The following is a 21,131-nucleotide window of genomic DNA, read 5'->3' as shown; positions in this document are numbered from 1 at the left end:
GTTGAGTGATTATAATTGATATGAATGATACATAGTGAACATTCGGGGTAGGAATAGCTATGAGGTAGTATTTGCCAATACTTGCCCTTATTGGAAACATACCACATTTCCTTAATTCTTAAAAGATGTATCTCTCCCATCGGCAAATTTTAACATCTGGTTTCAGGACAAAACTTCTAGTCATAACTGACGGCTTTATTTTTAATGGAGTATAAAATAATGCATCTTAAAATAAGTGGCATCTTAGATTGAATTAAATATGATAGCTCTACTGTGCATCATTTGGTTCTAATCCCCACTGTCCTCTATTTCTATTGACTTGGTAAATTGCTTAGTATATTTAGAACACCTGAGTTCTTGTGGTTCTGACCTGGCCATTTGCTTCAAAAGATGTGTTATTCATTGTTCATCATTGGTGGTTTCCTACCCACTGGACAATTTATGTAACACTTCAGAGTTTATGTGACATTTGAGAATTGTAGGTGATGGGAAAGATGGTGTCTAATTTAAATGCACTGGAAGCATAGTCTTCACAAATATAATCAATGCAGGAGGGACGTGAGAGGAGAGGAGTGGAGCGGGGCATATATTTCAGTGAAAACTCATTTAGATTTAATGCTGTTTACCTACACCAAGAGAAAGTAAGAGAGAGGTAGCTGTGTCCTTGAATCTTAGAGACTTAGACCTTGAGGGGACTTTTCTCACTAGTCAGAATTAGATTTAAGTATCTCAGATGCATGATACTTTAACATGTGTACAGAGGTTTGGTATTTCCTCACCCATTCTGTAAGAATATTTTCCTGTGCTTGCAAAATCTTTACTGTAGGTAGTGGCCTTTGACCTCAGTTCTAGAGAGGCCTCTCTATGTATGTCTTTAAAACATGGTATAATGTTTTTAGGTATTTTCCATTATTTTATTTTTTAAAAATATTTATTTATTTATTTTTGGCTGTGTTGGGTCTTCGTTTCCGTGCGAGGGCTTTCTCTAGTTGCGGCAAGCGGGGGCCACTCTTCATCGCGGTGCGCGGGCCTCTCACTGTCGCGGCCTCTCTTGTTGCGGAGCACAGGCTCCAGACGCGCAGGCTCAGTAATTGTGGCTCACGGGCCCAGTTGCTCCGCGGCATGTGGGATCTTCCCAGACCAGGGCTCGAACCCGTGTCCCCTGCATTGGCAGGCAGATTCTCAACCACTGCGCCACCAGGGAAGCCCCGGTATTTTCCATTATTGATGGTAGTTCTTAACGATAGGAAAAAATGAACTGTATCAGATCTGGTGTCTGCTTATACCAGATCTAGATCCACTCCTAAAACATTAACCATATTTTGCTTATCATTAGAAATCATCAAAAAATTATCCCCCCAGTTCCTATTCTGTGCTGCCACAATGCTGGCAAATGTTAAAAAGGTATGTATGGGGGCTGTTTTGATACTGCTGTTTACATGCTGCCTAAAAATAAGCAGATTATGAAACATGTAGTTTTCCTCTTTTTAATTACCAAGTAATATACGAAACAGACATCTCTAGGCACTGTCTGGCAAGCAAAGCGTATGAACCGGAGACATGCTTTGAAAGCAGAATGAACCCTCTCATCTGTCCATCTCTGAGAGGTCATTTGAATATCAGGTGACTTGTATCTTAGTCTTCAGTTTCTTCCTTAGTGATATGATGGGTTTAATCAGTTTCAGTTAATACATACATTTTACTATATAACAATGAAACTTTTTTCATTTATAAATTAGAGGATAGGAATCAAATTTTTATTATGTTCTGAATTATGCTAAGCTTATATGGTTGGTACACATTAGACACCTAGCAGAAAAGAATGTTTGAGCTGCGGTTAAATCATTTACTCTTAGCTCTATAAGAATGTATGTGTACACTGTAATAATAGTGTTGTGCATAAGTGTAAATTAAGTGTACCAGTACACATTATATTAAAGATCATAAAACGCCTATATGATGATGATGGCTTGAAAGGACAAGACCCCTTACAAGCAAATTAACATCTGACTTAAAAAGAAAAGTTTCATTTATTTCCTTTCTGGTTGTTTAAAAAAAAAAAAAAAAGTTTCAGCCCCCCAAATTCAAGCAGTATATTTGTTAATGAAAATATTATTAATGAGAGGGAGTTATGGGTCAGGGATGTTTGTTGCAAATATAATTTTCAAATTGGAAAAAAAAGAAAAGGAAACCAATTTTTGCATTTCGTTAGCCATTTTGAGGTGTTTTGGTTCAATGTGAAATGGCCACAGCTGTTTATTTAGAAGTGAAAATATTACTTGATACATTAACTGAAATCTCACTCTGCTTTGTTATTGTCTCCTTGAAGAGAATTTTACTGTTAGATATTTGTCCCCTTATTGTGGGTTGAGTTGTGAAACCCCCCAAAAGATATGTTAAAGTTGTAACACTAAGAACCTATGACTACGACATTAGGTCTGTGAAGACCTTACTTCCAGATGATCAGTTAGGAGGAGGTCATACCTGATGAGGCTGGGCCCTAAATCCAATGCCTGGTGTGTCCTCATTGAGAGGATCAGGTGCACACAGATGCAAGAAGGCCCTGTGACAGAGACAGAGATTGGAGTGATGCAGCTGTAAGCTGAGCACTGCCAGGGATTGCTGGCCACCACCAGAAGCTGGAAAGAGGCTGCCTTAGAGCCTTCAGAGAGGGCATGGCCCTGCCAACACTCTGAGTTTTGTACTTTGGGCTCTTAACTGGGAGAGAGTAAGTTCGTGTTGTTCGAAGCCATCAGTCAGTGTCTGGTAATTTTTTATGGTAGCCCTAGGAAATGCATACCTGCGGCTCCCCCTCTTTTTCTGTAAACATTTTATGTCTTGTGATGAAAAATGGCTTTCCCTTTTTTTGAACAAAAACCACACAATCGGCTTTTAAGTGAACATCATGTATGTCAAGGCATGTTAACTTGGATTTTTGAAAGGTTGCTTTGAATGCTGAGACTGGGCTAATTTCCACACATTGTCATCCCACCTGTGTACAGGGTTTCCCTTCATGTTTCACCCCTGGGAACACCCTGGGTACCCTAGTGAAATTGCTCTAGTTTCCCTGGTTTACAACTCTTCTGAAGGAGCTATCTGTCTCTTTCCCAATAATCTTGTTATTCTATAAGTGTGTAGAATGTAATGTAGAACAGAGATTGGCATCTTATGAGTTGTGTGGTCTGTTTCGTATGACCTTTTCATATGATCATGGGCAAACTGTCTCCTAGCTCTTGTTTCTAGAAAATAAGAATGGCCGTTTAAATTAGATAAACTCAGTGGGTGTAAATTTTTACAAAAGTAAAAACTCCAAAGACCTTAACAAACTTCATTTATGTAGATCTCTCTAATCATATGATGGTGGCCAATGTATACGTGTTAGTTTATATTCTGATATTTATAACTGTTCATGAAACCACGTTTTGTCTATTTTTTTAAATTAATTAATTTTATTTTTGGCTGCGTTGGGTCTTCATTGCTGCGTGTGGGCTTTCTCTAGTTGCAGTGAGCGGGGCTACCCTTCCTTGTGGTGCACGGTCTTCTCATTGCGGTGGCTTCTCTTGTTGGAGGAGCACGGGCTCTAGGGCACGCGGGCTTCAGTAGTTGCAGCATGTGGGCTCAGTAGTTGTGGCTCGCGAGCTCTAGAGCACAGGCTCAGTAGTTGTGGTGCACGGGCTTAGTTGCTCCTGGGCATGTGGGATCTTCCCGGACCAGGGCTCTAACCTGTGTCCCTTGCGTTGGCAGGCGGGTTCTTAACCACTGCGCCACCAGGGAAATCCCAGCATTTTGTCTGTTTTTACAAACAGCTTTATTGGGACATAATGGATATGCAGGAAAACTGCACATTTTTAAAGTGTGCAATTTGGAAAGCTTTGAGAAATGTATATATATCCATGAAACCATCACTACGGTCAAGATAGTGAACATACTCATTACCACCCAGAGTTTCCTTGTGCCCCATTCTGTCCCTTCCCATGTACCCCCAAACCATTGATCTACTTTCTCTCATTATAGATTAGTTTCATTTTCTAGAGCTTATATAAATGGAATCATACAGTATCTACTCTTGTTAATCTGGCTTCCTTCACTCAGTCTAATTATCTGCGATTCATCTGTGTTGTGGTCTGTATCAGTAGTTCATCCTTTCTTTGCTGAGTAGTATTCCAGTGTATGGATATACCATGGTTTACCCATCCATTTACCTCTGGTGGTCATTTGGGCTGTTTCCAGTTGCCTCCAATTTTTGGCTCTTTATATATAAAGCTTTGATGAACATTTGTGTACAAGTCTTTGTATGGATATATATTTTCTTGTCTCCTGGATAAATACCCTGGAGTATAATGTTTGGGTCATTGTGGTGATGGTAGGCACTGTTGCTTCTAATGCTTTGCCGTGGTTCTTCCCCTGGCCTCAGGTGGAAGCACACTCCTGGGCTGATCAGTACTGTGCTCAAGAGAGGCCCTGTGCGCATCTCAGAAGTCATCTCTCTGTGCTGCTCTCTCCACCCTGGTCCTTTGTGCCAAGAGCTCTAGCAGGCTTGGTCTCCCCCAAACCCTTGTCCATTCCCACTACCAACTCTAGGCAGTAAGCAGTTGTAGGGCTCATTTGTGTCCTGTCTCTTAGGGATTACTGTTCTCTGTTGCCTGTTACCTATCTTACTGAAAACCATGTTTCAAAATGTTTGTTTTTTTTTGATTTTATGCAGGAGGGTGGATTTGGTCCTTGTTTCATCTTTGTTGGAAATGGAAGTTGCACATTTTTCTTGAATTATGGCACTTTTAATTTTAAACACACATATATTCCATTAAGCAAATATACTATTTTCTAGTTATGTCCATGTTCTAGATTTCTTTTTTTCTTAATAGCATTAAACATGTACTTTTTTTCCTATTTAGGATTATTTATTTTGGAACTGTACCCACAAAGTGAGTTAATAGGTTAAAGGTATATAAGCGAATTTTCAGACTGTACACCATAAATATTTAAACTTTCCTACGTATAATCGAGTTTTTGTTTCGTCACTATTTTTGTTTTCCTAGATTAACTGGACTTTAGAATTGTTTTCATCTGCATAAAAGATTACTAGTAAGAATGTGTTTTTCATGTAATTTACATTTGATTTCCCTTCATGTAAACCATTCATCTTCTTTGATTACTTTTAAAGTAGAATTATTTTTTTGGCTCTATATGTGTATCTTCTTGCATGACTTTCAGATGGGGTTTTTTTACTATTTGTTTATTTTTCTATATTTAGATATTTTTCAGTACATTTTATTTTGTAAAACTACTTTTTAATTCTAGAACATTGATCATTTTATTTCGTAAATTGTCTTTCCTCAGGTGGGCTTAAATCATAAATCTTTCTCCATCCTATGCCCCATTTATTTGTTTAATGCTTAGTTATGAGATACAATGGGAAGTTTATTGGCACCAATGCCTTGGTGAACTAACCAAAGTGCTTTTTAGAAACCAACTCTTCTGACAGAGGAGTGATTGGTGTGCCAACTCATTCCAGCCCAACTCAAACCATACTTTTTTTTTTTTTTTTTTGATGTTAAATAACTTTTAATGGTCAATGTGGGAGTCACAAGGGAGGTGCGTTCCCTCCCAGGGCTCTTCAGTGCCATCCTCAAAGCTGGTTAGTGCAGGGAGGTAGCACAGTGTTGGTTCCAGTTTTCTCCGAGGAAGGGTTTAGGGGGTCCCAGCCAGCCCTGGGAATGAATCCCTCAGCACCATGGCAACCACAGCTTAAAAGTGGCTTCTGCTCCCCCTCCCCAGCCTATCCGCAGTCCAGCAAAGGGGAGGCCAAGCTGGCCAACCTGCTACAAACAGCGCCGAATCCAGAGCCCAGCTGCACACCGATCACTTCTTCTTCTGGCCAGATCCTGTTGCCAGCACACCGTCTCACACTGGTGACTGGAGCCAAGTGTGGGGTGGACCTTTGCTGCAGAGGCCTCTAGACTGTGGGCACCGCTTCGGGCGCGGGGAGGGGCAACTGAGCGAGAAGCCCCAGGGGAGTGGTCTGGGGGGACAGCATCCAGGGAGACCATTTGGCATCTCCTCCAGGACAGGGAATGGGGCTGGGCTGGGGTTGGGGCCACTGAAGCAGGCGAGCAGGGGCCAAGCAGGGCAGGCTGGGGGCGTCTCCAGCCTTGTGCCCTCCCGCTGGGCCAGGCTGTCTGTCACTGCTGTGATGTCATCCAGCGGCTCAATAGCTGTGGCACCAGGAAGGGATTGAGGGGAGGGGGCTAGTCAGAGCTTAGGCCCCAGGCCTACTCAGCCCTGAGCATCACCTGTCACCATCTCATGGTACCAGGAACCCTGCTTGGCCAGTACTTGGAGTGGTTTCCGAGGAGCAGGGGTTTCAATTTTCATTATTTCATCACGGCACTGCTTCCACTGGCTCATGTCAAAGAAAAGCTGCCGCAGAGCTTCCGTCCAGCTCTGCAGGGCTCCCCAGCTCTCTGCCTGAAGCGTGTGTGTCCCTCATCCTCCCCATACTGGTTACTGATGCCCAGAGTGAAGGGCCGGCCCACTGCTTGGTCCAGCTCCCCTGCCCGGACTTGAGTCTCCTTGTTGATCACAACAGTAAACAGCGGCTCCTCCCCAGTGTCTGTGTCTTCAGGTTGATGGTAACAGAAGCGGTTTGTGCCTTTCAAGACTCCACGCGCTCGCACCCAGTCCTGCAGCTCCCCAGCTTGCTGCGCTCCGAGGGTACCCCCTGCAGTAGGCTGAGCCACGCAGAAAGGCTGAGCCACCAGACAGCAACACACGCTGCCATCGAGGGGCAGCCAGGCGGGGTCCTCATGACTGGTGACGGTCAGGTCAAGTGTGTGGGACCCATCTTGCACCGCTGCCAGGGTGAGAGTGGTATGAGCCAAGCGGTGGTAACGAGGACCACCAGCAGCTGCGGTGGGGAGCAAGATGGGACTGCTTCCCGAGCCCCTAGCTGTCTCCAGCGACGCCTGCACGCGCCTCCCCGAGGAGCAGCCCAGGCAGCTGCTGAGCTTGGTGGCAAGCCTCTTGGGGGCTCCAGCCAGGGCCCCCTCCTCTTCCACGCAGGCCCCATATAGCTCCAGCCGCAGTTCAGAGTCTGGCCCTGCCTCGGCAAAGAGCACGTTGTTGTGAAAGGAGACGGCCGTGAGGGTCCTGTCCGCCAGGATCGTCTCCGTGTCCTGAGTGCATTCCCCTGTCTGCAGCAGCAAGAACACAGCCCGATGGTGCAGGTCGCCTTCGGTCTTGAAATCTTCTGTGTCCTTCCACATGAGTGGGATCCGGAGGTCAGAAGTGCAGACCTGGCCGCGGCAGGGGGAGCGCTCAGCAGGTGGCCCGCTGCCAGGAGGCCGCTGGCCTGTCTTCCTCAGCACCTGCGCCGCCTCGCGCCGCTGCCTCTCGCCCGTGTAGCCGGCGGTGCAGCTGTTGCCCACCAGCACACTCTGGCTGGGAGCAGGCCACCGGCAGCTGGCGGGCCCCTTCCCTCGTCCGGGTCTCATGGTGTAGCGTTCTTTGCGACTGTGTCCTCCGGTGGGTCGCAGAAGAGGCTGAGCCAGCAGCAGCTGTGTTTGAACTGCATCTCCAGGGCGGAGCCCCTGGCCGCGGTGACCCGGCTCCGGTGGTTTCCGGAGAACATGCTGGCGGTTCGTGCTTCTGCCTGCCCTCAGCACTCCCCATGCTGCCCGGCTCTGCCTTGTCCCGTAGGCTTCTGTCCCTCGACTCAAACCATACTTTTAAAACTGTTGAAACCCTCGTTTTTTGTTCTGCAAGCTGCTGCTTTGAAACAGTCACACAGATGTTCTGGAAGCCTACCGAACTTCAAGAACTTCTTGGTGAGAAAACACTTGTGTTGTTTTTTAGTGCAGAAGATTAATCATACCTGAAGTGAAAATGGGCTTTAACATGGACATTGGTGGGCCCTCCATGAGGTGTGAAAGCTCTGGCTGGAATGGCCCTGAGCGTTGGTTCCATTGTTAGAAGGTGTGTGCACGTTTCCTCAAGTTGCTAGCTGCTGCTACTTGGAACTCTCTAGTGGCTTAGATTTGAATAGCAGTAACAAATATTTGTGGATGGCTCCCAGTGTGCTAAATGCTGCTTCTCAGTCCTTGACAGGTGCTGTAGATTTAATCCTTGTAACAGTATGTGACTAAAGGGATTTATGCTCCCCGGTTATAGATGAGGAAACTGAGGCACAGATAGTTTGATTAAATTTTCCCGGGATAATGCTGCTAAGGAGTGGCAGCTACTAAAGTTTGAAGAGTAAAAATAAATGTATTCTCATGTTATATCCTGGTTTGAGTCTCGACTGCAGTGTAGAATTACAAAAATTAAAGAAGGATCAACAGCTAGAAAACTGTACATTTGTTCAAGGTGAAAAACAGTTAAAAAAAAAAAATCACAGAGCACAGGACAGTAGGCAGGAAGAACTCTACTTAGTGTACTGACCTTCAAGTATGAACAAGATGCCACTGATACCCTGTGTAAACCTTGAGTGATGCAATACAAGTGTTCCCATACTGGTTCACTTTTCCTTTGAAACTAGAAATATTTTTTTGTAGGAAACTGAACGTTGTTAGGATTATAATCTGTATCTTTTTTATTTTTTAAAGGACTCAACTCTTTGTTTTTTTAATTTTTGGCTGTGTTGGGTCTTTGTTGCTGTGCGTGGGCTTTCTCTAGTTGTGGCGAACGGAGACTACTCTTCATTGTGGTGCGCGGGCTTATCATTGCGGTGCCTTCTCTTGTTGTGGAGCACGGGCTCTAGGCACATGGGCTTCAGTAGTTGAAGCACGCGGGCTCAGTAGTTGTGGCTCTCGGGCTTAGTTGCTCCGCAGCATGTGGGATCTTCCTGGCCCAGGGATTGAACCCGTGTCCCCTGTATTGGCAGGCGGATTCTCAACCACTGCGCCACCAGGGAAGTCCCATTCTGTATCATCTTAATAGAAATTTACTGGTCTATATAGCGAACAGGTATTTCTAACTCCGCTTTTTAATCAGCCCATGAATTTATATTGACCATTTTATCTTTTGGTCAAACTGTCGTAAAATCGTCATCTCATTGGCCCCTGTCCTGTTGTTTTAGGGCAAAAGTTAATGGAATCTGAATAATTCATTTATTTGGGTTGATCTTCAAAAGCAAGGGGTAACTTTTGCCCAAATAAACGAATCTGCCAGTTTTCCTCATGATTTTTATGTGCCAACTTTGATAATCTGTGGAAATGAACAATTTACATTTCTTGTTTAATGTAAGATTCAGTGGTGGTGGTGGTGGTTTTTAAAAAGATGGGAAATATGTGGGGCAGTGATGTTTAAGCAGAAGATGTGGAGTGTGTTTGCAGTTTTGTGTCCTGGAGGTCAGACTATGCAGTACGCGGTTTCCTGGGCAAAATAGGAATCTTCTTATAAAATATTCCTATGATCCAGCACATCATTATCCTCCTAGTCTTCACCTTCTTGGGCATAGTGTAGCAAAGGCCTATAATTATAAGGGTTAAGTAAAATGTGTGAAAGTAGTATTACTTGTATAGATGGGTGTAGTGAGGAAATTAAGGGGAGAGACTGTGTCACTGTGCCATTTAGACATATAAGTGCAGTGGGTAGTCTGAAACAGTAGGTATTTCTTAAGATCAAGGGTTCAAGACATTTATGGCCAGACCACAGGAAGAAGGATGCTGGGGTGGCAGTCACTTCCGCAGTAGTGCTTATTCAAACACGGCTCCGTTTTACTCTAGCTCAGAACAGCAATGTCTGCTCAGGGGCAGATGAGTTTTAAGAACGTGCCTGCCCTTTATCCTTTGGGATTTGTGGGTTCAGGCAAAGCACGTTCTTATTCTTTTGTCAACCTTGAATTTGGATACATTTCTTCTGTAGTCTTCCGCATGCTCACCTCCTGATTTTTAGCCGGTAGGCCCCTTTTTATCCTTGTTCACAAATAGTGAATTTTGTAACCCTTAAGATGTTATATCCAGTGACCCAGCTTGTTAAGAGGAAAGTCCCAGTCATTGCAGCTTTGTTTTAGAATCAAGGCCGTCACCACACCTCCTCGCCACCCTCTCTTAACACCTGGCAATAACAAGTGGAAACACTTCCCTATAAAGAGGAAGTACGGCCTTCATGTGGCAGAAGGGGGATTGAACTTCGGGAAAAACCAAATTGTTAGAATGATACTTTAACATTATATGCAAAATACCATTGTGGAGTTAGTAGAGATAAATGCTGAAGAGCTCTAAGGAAGAGCTGATAAAGTTTGATTGACCTAGGGGAGGTTTTGGCAGAGGAAACCACTTTGGAATTGATATTCTTTTTTTTTTTTTTTTAATTCACTTATTTTTGGCTACGTTGGGTCTTCGTTGCTGCACACGGGCTTTCTCCAGTTGCGGTGAGCGGGGGCTACTTTTTGTTGTGGTGTGTGGGCTTCTCACCGCGGTGGCCCCTCTTGTTGCGGAGCATGGGCTCTAGGCATGCGGGCTTCAGTACTTGTAGCACATGGGCTTCAGTAGTTGTGGCTCACGGGCTCTAGAGTGTAGGGTCAGTAGTTGTGGCGCACGGGCTTAGTTGCTCCGTGGCATGTGGGATCTTCCCGGACCAGGGATCGAACCCGTGTCCCCTGCATTGGCAGGCGGATTCCCAACCACTGCGCCACCAGGGAAGCCCTGGAATTGATATTCTTTTAGCTTGTAACACAGACTTGGGTGTCTGTACTCTACCTGCTGACTAGGATACTTGGAAGAGCAAGTTTGGGTGTCCATGCTTGGGGACAGTGACAGGAATGGGCAGTAAGAAAAGCATAGCTGCCGTACTGGATGATATTGGGTATTACGTTTCTTGACTTCAAAAAGGCATAACCACGGTATACTCCAGAGAAGAATGAATTTCAAGGTGGTGAAAGGGAAAGCCCAATATATTTGTCAGCTTACAGAAGAAAATTGGTTGACTTGTGAAATTTTTCTGCCATACCATAGACATTTTTGATTATTGCAGAACACATGATGAGCCTTCCTATGTTTCACGAGAGAAGAAAGACACTGTTTTTGTTGTCCACTGTCTGTACCCCAAAGACCTTGCTGAAAAAAGGTATTGATACCTTCCTTTGCTTGTAGCCTTTCTTGCTCAGCCTCGTAGCTCTGTCGGCCTTTCTCAGAAGTTTGCCCTTGATGTTGTACTCTGCCCCTTACGCTCCGTGTAGGGTTTCTTGACCCAAGCTGGTCATGTTTGTCCACCCTCTTGCCGGTCCCTTTTACGTGTGTCTTCAAATCGTTTGCCTTGTCCTTGTTATATTGTTAAGGTAATTTCTGAATTGAATGCTGTAGCAAGAGGACAGTTTGCAGTCAAGAGTGACCTGGGTTTCAAGTCTTTTTCAAGTCTGTGACTTAGTAATGACTGACCTTGGGTGAGTTATTCAGGACCTTTGAGCTCTGGTTTCCTCATCTGTAAAATGATGATACTGTTGAAATCTTAGTCTTTGTGAATATTAAATAGGACTCATATCGTGCCTTACGTATTATGTATTCAAATATTATGTAGTTAGTAATTGTTCTTGTCAGTCAAGCTTATTTAGTAGCTCTGGCTCACTTTGGATCCCCAAATAAGGTGCCTCTGACTTCATTTTGCACATCCATCTAGCTAAGAGCTGCCTGCTTCCCTTACGTCAGGTGGGTTTTTTTCCTGTTGAAAGACCTAGATTTATAATCTTGGCTTTCACTTTGAATGGCCTATTCTCAAGTGTCATTTTAAGTTGATTTGTTATGCTAATGCATTACAAATAATGTGCTTCCTAATTAGCCTGTATGTAATAAGGCAGGGTACCCACCTGCATACTTGCATATTAAATATTCTATGCAAAAATCCCTTAGCTCAGCTTCACACCATGGGGGGGATTGTTGCAGCACATGAAGAAGTCTGTTCTCTGACTTGAATGGTAGTGACTCATTATGCTAGCGTACATCATGAAGGCTAGGGCTTCATGGTGATTGGAGTCATTTAAAATTGGTTTGGACAGTGTGCTGTTGACCAGAGCACCTTGTGAGTAGTTCTGGTCCTAATTACATCTTTCCTCTAACACTGTAACGGCCTCCTACCTGGCCTCCTTCTCTCCAGTTGTCCCCCCTCTAATCCAGTTCTATATATGGCTGCTATGTTAATCTTCCTGAAACATACCTCTGATTCTGTCACTCTCCTTATCCTTAACTTTTTAAAAAGCTCCCCATTTCTTGGCGAAAAGGGCCAAACTTCTAAAGTCCCATGATGTGGCCTAAATTTCCAAAGTTCCTTTCTATAATACTTGCTTTTAGAGTGGTTATTAATGGTGGGAAGTTGGAAATGTGTACGGACATTGCCTTGGTGCACATCACTGGGGGACAGTTTTACTGGGTAGGGGGCCAAAAGTGCTAGAGGGGATAGTCCTACCAACGGAAGATTTTGCCAGAACAGCAGTGAGTTGGACATTAAGGAGTAAAACTAGGACCAGTTATAGGGAAACATTTTAGCTTAATATGAAAAAAGAACTTTCTAAGAAAGGTGTTCAGTGAGAGAGAGTGGGCTGTCCCAGGAAGTTAGTTTCCTTTCATCGAAGGCCTTGACACATGAGCTGAATAACCAGATGGTAGGAATACTGTGGAGGGGATTTGACAGTGCATAGGAGGCTAGAGGTACACTTTTAAGTTCCCTTCCAACCCACAGGCCCTGTGATTCTATGGCTTATAATTCATGAAAATGGTAAGACCGATTAGGTCGCCATAGAAACAGTGCTTCTGCACTTATATTTCCATACATTCCTCATAAGTGAGGTAGGTGGTTCTTGATGAAGCTTGCTTATACCATGTGGCAATGATCCTGCCTTTTTCCCCCTTCATCATGCTAATTGATATAATTGAACTATACATCAAGAAAAATGGAAACTGGTTTATTACTGCCTATGATATTTAATTTCCTTTTTAATTGTAACTCATTCCAGTTATACCAAGTTGCTGGGGCAGAAGGAATAGCAGCATTTGTGGTTCCGTAGGAATTAAGAAAGGAAGAAAACTTTTGTTCTTCTGAAGTTTTCATTTGGAATAGAAATCGGAGTTGGAACCTTGTTTCATGATTTGACTTATAAGTCCTTCTGTTTATCCCAGGAATGACTTTTGGCTAGCCTTAGAGCAAATTAGCCAGATGCTTATATATTTGATAGCGCTTTCCTTTCTCTTACTAATAATTAAAGTAAAAGAAATCATGATGAAATGTCATTCTAATAATTATGAAAATATTCAAAGTATGTTTAGATTTGTAATCTCAGAAAATACATGATGATAATTACCTGGATTATTCACAATAACCATTTCATAGAGGGGAAACCCAAGATACTGAAATTAGAGAATTATTTGCAGAACCAAGTCCAGATTCCCATTTCCACTTAAGACAAGTTCCCACAAAACTCTTACCAGTTTCTTTCAGGTATCTTTGTGATCAAGCTACAATATTGGTGGTTCTCCTCAAGGCTGCACATCTTTTGTCAAGGAGGCAGAGAATAGTTTCATGCCCTGCCTGGCAGGATCCTAAGTAACAGTCAATACCTTATTTACCTGTCTGATTTCCTGTTGTTTCTTGATTGCCTTTCCCAGGCCAGGGAGATTAATTTAAACACACTGACCTCCTTTATGGTTGTTGAGAATGATTACCGTTGGGGTCTGATTATTTTCCAGGGGGAAAAGGGAAGTTAATTTAGAAGGATCTTAATCAGAGTAGTGGTTTTTGTGACACATGTGTATGAGTTTGAAAACCAATACTAGGACCCTGCATCCTGACATGGGCCTGCACTCTTGTGCAGTTCCTTTGAGGTTAAGCTCTCCGAGCTGTTTAAAGATGGCTTATTTTTCTATTTAAACCTCATTCTGTCATAGGTTACAATCCTTTGGGGGCAGATATGGGTTGTTAGTTTGCTGAAAATAGAACTTAATTGGCTACTGTACCAAGTACTGATTTTTAATTTGACAAGAGAGTCGTAATTCAGTCAGCCTATTAGGTCCTTAAGGTTGTATGGAAGTTAGAAAATGTAACTAAAACCCCACCTGGACCGCTGCTCCTATGCAAACCAGGTATGGTTTTGGGTTGTGCACCGTGGGGCTTCTGACCGTTTGTGTAGCTGGAGGGGTAGTGTCTGCCCTACCTCTGAGGAGTGCCAGTGAACATGTTCGCTGAGTTTTTCAACTGCTATTTAATATTTACTTGCTATGGAAATGCGGAGGACTGGAACTGTCTAGCAGAGGAGGCATTGTCTTCCTCTTTTTGACTTTAGAGTTTCTGCTTTTGATAAATAGGAAAGAGACCCATTGGGGCAGTATAGTAATGTACATGTAATTACTATACAGTAATTTCCTCATTTAATTCAACAAAGATATCGCTGAGGTATGGGGACTGGTGGTAAGCCCCTGCTCATAGAAAACGGGGGAGGGATATCAATTCTGGCTCTCTTTCCTTTAAAGGGCAGTTATCACCTCACCTTCTGAGGCCCGCATGAAACACTTTCCAGTACATATGTAGAGCTACTACTGTCCCCAGCAGATGTTGAAGCAGATGTGCCTGCTGTTACAGAGTGAAGTCTGACAGCTGTTACCTAACCTCTTCAATATCCTTATTGTATCTACTTCAACCTTTCTTAGATTTTTTGAAGCCTTATTAGATATGAACAATTTTTGCCCAAAGGAACTGGCTTCTTCTCCCCATTGACTGACAAGATACTGGTCATCAGACAGTGATTAGCAGAATGTTGTGATTCTCCTTTTCCCCTGATGAATGTTTGTGTTAACAGACTAACAGCAGCTATAAGCACAGTTGTTTGGTGTCATAAGGAGATGAATTTCCTTCCATTTTTAGCTTTTATATGCTTGTACTTATTAGAGAGGTTGAGTGCTCTTAACATGTTTATAATCAAGGTTACCAACTCTAAAGAGAGTGGTAGTAGGCCAAGCATACTTGAATGTTCCTGGGGACTCTTGTAGTAGCTGAACTTGGACGTCGCCCGAGCCTCTCCTTGCTGTTTTGCTTTATGTGATATTTCATGAGAGTAATTTATCCTCAGTCATGAAGTATTTATTGAGCACCTACTGTGCCCAGATCGTTTTATGCTCTGCCTTGAAGACTTCTTAAATTTTCCCTGGTTTGGTTATGACTTTAGTCATGTCATAACATGACTGTAGTTTGGATTTGGATAATCAGTTTTCATGAAGGTGGGCACAAACACCAGTTATTTTATTTTGCCTTTTTGGTTGTATGGAGAGGAAACATGTTAAACTGAAACCTTGGGTTCTCAGGTATTTATGGCTAATGAAAGATATGGCTATTTATACCATATCCAGATGGTATTCTTAGGTATAAGGAAAACAAAGTGAACAGAAAGGTATTGACTTGAGTTTCTATGTATGGGTCATATTGTAGTGACCTAGGTACTTTATACATATTAACTGATTTAAGCTTTAGAGTACTGTCTCAAAATTCCTCCTCCCCCTGCTGTTGAAGTTTTCAATATTTGTCTTAACCATTGCACAAGCTTTTGGGCCCCAGTTTCAAATATCACTCTCTTCAGTCTGTCTTTCCACACTGCTGCTTAGTTGATCTTTGTAAAATTCCAAACACGTCTGTCCCCTTCCCAGAAAGTTGTCTTCGTTCCTCCATTCCAGAGGTTAACACCTCTGCCTGGCAAACAGCACTAGGCCCTGGCTGAACTTGCCCTGCCTCCTTATCCAGCATTTACCTCCTTTCTGAACTCTCCATTCTTTCCTACTGCTTATCTTGTGTCTCTCTCTCTCTGGAACACTAACTCATCCTTCCAGTTTTAAAACTTGAGAAAAGTGCCTCACCTCTTCTGACATTATTATTCCTTAAAAGAATGAAAAACTAACTCCCAAGACGTAATGTGTGTGTGTGTGTAACACGTATTTTTAAGAATAATAAACAGTCCTTCAATCTGGAATAATTTACAGTAAATTTGGTCAAATTCAGACTTAACACATTGCTGTCCCCTTTGTTTCATTTTTTGAAAACTGGGGAAAATTTCACCACAAGCCCTAGTTTTACAGACTTGTGTTTTTGAGTCTCTCGTGTATGTAGTGAAATTGACAGAAAGGCTGGAAATGTGAGGATGGGAACGAAGCAGGAAAAATTTTTAAAGGTTCTGTTTATTGAAATGTAGAATATTGGAAGTGCAGTGTGAGAATGGAAAGAACTGAAGAAATGTGGTAGTCATGCGAGGGGGCTGACTTAAAGGAGGGCATTGTAATTGACCAGTGGAAGGGAGGAAAGGGTTAGTCAGAGGGGAGACTAATTGGAAGATGAACAGCACTGAGGAAACCTGTGAGACGTGAAGCCCTCCCCAAGATTGTTTAATGACTACTTGAGTTTTGTGAGTTTGTTCCTGATTATACAGAGACAGAAATGATATTGATTCATCTTGTGTGTTCTGATGCATGCTCTTCAAAGAGGAAAGAAAGACAATCCTTTATATAAGTTTATTAGTGGTGAGATGACATTCTTTAAGAAATACCATCCATGGTGGCCACTGGGGAATTTGAGCCATCGAAGCCTTTTGGCCTGAAAGTAATTTAACAAGTCAGTATCTTTCTGGGTGACTGTAATTGCTAGACGTTCGATATTCATGAAATTTAGTTAGCATTCTTGCTGTTGAATGGATTTTTAATGTTTATTTGCAAAACCTTAAGTGTGTGTCCGAAGCCTTGAATGCATTCCCAAGTTATCCATTGTACACTCCCTGGATATGAAATATCAATTTTACAGGCTAGCAAAATGGTATTTAATGGTGGCTGACTGGATAGTGTTTAAGAACAATATGTATTAGATACTTAAATTTGTCTATTATCTGACTCGTGGCACAGATCATTGAATTTAGGTGGTACTGAAATTGCAGAAGATCTGGCTGCCTTAATAATCCAAGCTATGCAGCATGTTTATTTAGTCCCAGGACCTTCCTCTTGTCTTTCTTCTTTCTAAGCATGTACAGAAGAAAATAAAACAGTTTTGGTGTGTACTTTCACATCTACTTGCATTAGGAAAGATGTCTTTAAAAAACGGTAGGGACGTTTTCAGGACGCTTCTTGAAGCCTGGGGCACACCAGTTTTTTGTGATTTGTTGACATCAGTTGTTTTTTTCCTCCTTCTCTCATGTTTGCCTTCTTTGATTATACTTAAAGACCCAAGGTTTCACCACATTTCAATTTAAAATTTTGAGGCTAAATTTGGTCAAGCTGCAGCTGTAAAGGATGTTCTGTTTCATACCCATATCATTTTGTCTTGAATCTCATTTTAAAATGATCACTGTATTTTAGGCATATGCAATGTCTTCTTAATGGCTTCTTGGAAAAAATACATTGTTCAGTTAGATAAGTAAATGAGATTGTCTGGGTTACTGAGCATGACTCACTTAAAATCTCATTTGGAACAATTTCCCTGTCCACCCTTTGTTAACCATATATCCCGCTGCTTTTGTAGTACGGGGACTTGCACAAGAGTTAAAATGAACCACGGAGATCCCGATCTCCGGTCACAGCTCCTCCTCGATTCAAGGACTGTGGATGCATCTCTTTCCTTTCTGCCTTTTCTTTGATCTGTTTTTGGCTTTACTGTCATCCTTTGCTGTAGGTTTCTTAACTGCTTGTTTATTTTTTTCTTAGAAAAGTATGAGCATATGCAAACTACAAGGAATTTTGGAATGATTAAATGGATAAATATCATATACATAACCCATATGGGTTGTCTGAATAAGATTCCCCTTTATGATAGGCCAAAATTTGCATATTTGCTTATAGTTTCTCCACCATATCTTTGCGAGGGTGCCTCTGGTATACACAGTAAGCTTCCCATCCTTGTCATGCGTCCACCTGCTCGCTGGAACCCTTTCTACTGAATCCTCTACCCTGCCACTCATAATTCTTAGGTTATAATCTTGGCGTAGAATGGCGAGGGATAATATCTGTTACCATTGAACGCTGTATAAACCTGTTGAAAAAAATGGGATAAAAAAATTAAAGCCGTTAATGTTTTCTTCATCCCTTATATCCCCTCTTTTTGAACAGTTTAGCTTTACTGGTGCTAAATTAAATAACGATAATCTGTTAACTTTACAAAGACATAGTTTAAAGGCATTGGAAACACAAAGGGAAAAGGTATAGCTCCTCATTATAATTTTTCTGGAATGCTGCAAATAAATTGATTTACCAATCGTCAATTTTATGTTGCAGAAGCACTGGGAAAATAACCGTAAAGAAACGATTTTTTAAGTTCTTAATATAGAGAGGAGAGTCTTTTAAAACCATGAATAATCACTAGTATTCTGTTACATTGGGATTTTTTTTTTTCCCTGCACTAAATTTTAAACAGTTCTACTTGATTTCAATTTGGATCCATCAACAGAATAGTCAACTAAATGCGTACAGGACAAAGTGTTAATTTACCAAGTATGAACACACCACCACTTGGGGATTAATTCTGGTTTCTTTGGAAATAGTCTCAGGCCAAAACTTTATCGCTAAAGCCTGTAATCTAAATATTTCCTGTGGATTAGGCTAGATTAAATTATCTGTCCCATGTGTTCAGAATTCATGTGGATGAGGTCCTACTATTTTATATTTAAATTCTGATTTTGCAGGTTGAATGGAAGTTCTAGAAAAGACTGGAGAGATCTGAGGGGCCAGTGGAGTTATTAGGGTTGTAGGGTGTGGCGATGATGATGAATCAATACCTTTGTCTTAACTACAGCTGCTAAACGCGCGCCCCCCCCCCCCCGCCCGCCAAACACACACACTTGGTGGTGGTGAGGTGGGCCACAGGTTTGAGTCATCCTCTCTTCAGAGTCTGGTTCTATCTGGTATTTCACAGTAATAGCAGACATAATTGCCTTCTGATTTTTAAGGCTGTATGGCTTTCTTGATAATAATGGGAAATTGGTTATTCATTTGAGTGCTGTTGATTAGTGTTGATGTTTTCATGTCTCACAAGTATTTCTATTATCTGTCTGCAGATCCCAGGGGCATCTCTACTCTGAAATTTGGGGCTTCATTTATTTTCCTTCTCTCTCTGTTCTTTCCTGCTTCCTAGCTCCCAATTTGGATTAAAACTTAAACAGCTTAGGCCTAGAAGAAATAAGACATTTACACAATTGCAGATTTATTACTTTTGAATTTTTAAAAATGAACTTTAAAAGGTTTCTTTTACATTTTTAAGGTTTCCAAGTACTGCCCATATCTTTGGAGACTGACAGTGACCTTGGGGAAGGGGAGGGCGAAAGAGACTCATCAAAACATTTTCTAAAGAGATCAGTCTTCTATTTCCTTTCTGTGACCTGATTTGGTGAAGATATTTCCACCTCAAAGGAGGATCTTAAGAATACCATATATTTTCATTTTTAGGTGAATGGATGCAGCTTTGATGTTCTCATGCCTTACTTGAATGTGAATGTTAAAACATGGCAAATTTTCAGGGAATCATAGGGAACTGATCCATTTTATGTAACATTTACAGACTGATGGGCATTTAGAGATAGAAGGAACATTTAGCATTTAGACCCAGCCACTTTTTTCCCCCCCTTTTCTAACAGGAGGAAAATGAAGCCTAGAGAGATTAAGTAATTTTATTCAACAAACATTAATTGAATGTGTACCATATGTCAGACCCAGTCCTAGGAGCTGGGGGCTACAGAGATGAATAAGTTTAATTTCCTGTTGGAGATAAATACGTAGTTCTCAGATCATACAGTTTGTGATTAGAAGGATAGGAAGTAGAATATTTATGAATTATTCATAATCAGATCTTTATATGATGAAAATTATGTCAACCCTCTGTCCTTCCCCTTGCCTTTAATTTATTAAATCATCCAATAAAGATGATTTTCACTTATTTACTTATTTTGTGGGACTAAATCTGGTGTTCTCCCTTGGCTTCCTTCTTTTGGCGACCACTCTTTCTTGAAAGATTAGTGTACCCTAGCCACCCCCATTTTATCAGCTATTCAACCTGCTAAAACTGACTGAAATTGCTCTTGCTGAAGTTATTGCCATCTTGAGTGGGCACGTTTCTGTCCTTATTGTGACCACTTTGAATGTGCTGACTCTTGTCTTCTCAAACTCCATTCTCCCTTGGTTCCTTGGTGGCCTGATTCTCCTACCTCTTTTCCTTTTTTGTTTTCCCTTTGTGTTTCCAGTGCCACTTCTTACTTCCCCAAATGGGCCACACTTTCGCACATCTCTGTAGCAGTTGGTCATCCTTCAAGACTCAGCTCAGATCTCACCTCCTCATGAAGCATAGCTGACCTTTTGAAGAATTGAGGCACTTCAATTTCTCCATTCTTAACAGCACCTTGTATTCCTTTACCAATCCTGTAATTTTGTGGTTTGTATATCAAGCTTCTCCTTTTGAGTTTTTTTTTCTCTCTGGAGAACAGGGACGATTTTTTCTAGCGACTGGCACTTGATGCTGTTTTTGTACTTTAATGCAGAATGACTTCTTTTTTTTTTTTTAATTAATTAATTTTTTTTAAATTATTTTTGGCTGTGTTGGGTCTTCGTTTCTGTGCGAGGGCTTTCTCTAGTTGCGGCAAGCGGGGGCCACTCTTCATCGCGGTGCGCGGGCCTCTCGCTATCGCGGCCTCTCTTGTTGCGGAGCACAGGCTCCAGACGCGCAGGCTCAGTAGTTGTGGCTCACGGGCCTAGTTGCTCCGCAGCACGTGGGATCCTCCCAGACCAGGGCTTGAACCCGTGTCCCCTGCATTGGCAGGCAGACTCTCAACCACTGCGCCACCAGGGAAGCCCCAGAATGACTTCTCTCCAGCTCAAGCCACCTCTCCCCTCCCCAGCAGTCCATCCCTCTGTTTCTCTCTCCAGTGCTCTAGTGGGTTCTGTGTGCTAGGCCAGTACATTGCTGACAAGAAGTGACCTGTGGTGACCTGCTGCTAATGGTAGATTTATAGTGCCATCAACTGTCAGTATATTAATTCACTTAAGACGCTTAAACATAACCCTTAGTTACACTCAAATCGATTGGTAAATCTTTTAAAAAAATTCATAAATTATACGTGCATTAACTTGAGCCTATTCCTGTCTGATTAAATCTTAGTTCATAATTAGTGTAAGACAACTAACTGAAATTTTTCA

At 42.2% G+C, this 21,131-nt stretch overlaps 2 protein-coding genes across 2 annotated transcripts in view; one reads left to right on the top strand and one right to left on the bottom strand.

Moving 5' to 3' along the window:
- The window catches only part of SND1 (staphylococcal nuclease and tudor domain containing 1), a 417,459-nt gene that overhangs the window by 121,275 nt on the left and 275,053 nt on the right, over positions 1 to 21,131 (top strand). The gene's annotated exons all lie outside the window — the stretch shown is intronic.
- On the bottom strand, positions 5,886 to 7,630 carry LOC118900514 (rhotekin-like). The gene is given in 7 exon segments (XM_036862921.1): positions 5,886 to 5,987; positions 5,990 to 6,135; positions 6,137 to 6,215; positions 6,294 to 6,485; positions 6,488 to 7,440; positions 7,442 to 7,513; positions 7,515 to 7,630. Coding segments are annotated over 7 exon segments (1,641 nt in total). The 3' UTR covers positions 5,886 to 5,904.

Source organism: Balaenoptera musculus, chromosome 9 (genome assembly GCF_009873245.2).
Source record: "Balaenoptera musculus isolate JJ_BM4_2016_0621 chromosome 9, mBalMus1.pri.v3, whole genome shotgun sequence".
Taxonomy (NCBI): domain Eukaryota; kingdom Metazoa; phylum Chordata; class Mammalia; order Artiodactyla; family Balaenopteridae; genus Balaenoptera; species Balaenoptera musculus.
This window is presented reverse-complemented; position numbering and strand designations above follow the sequence as displayed.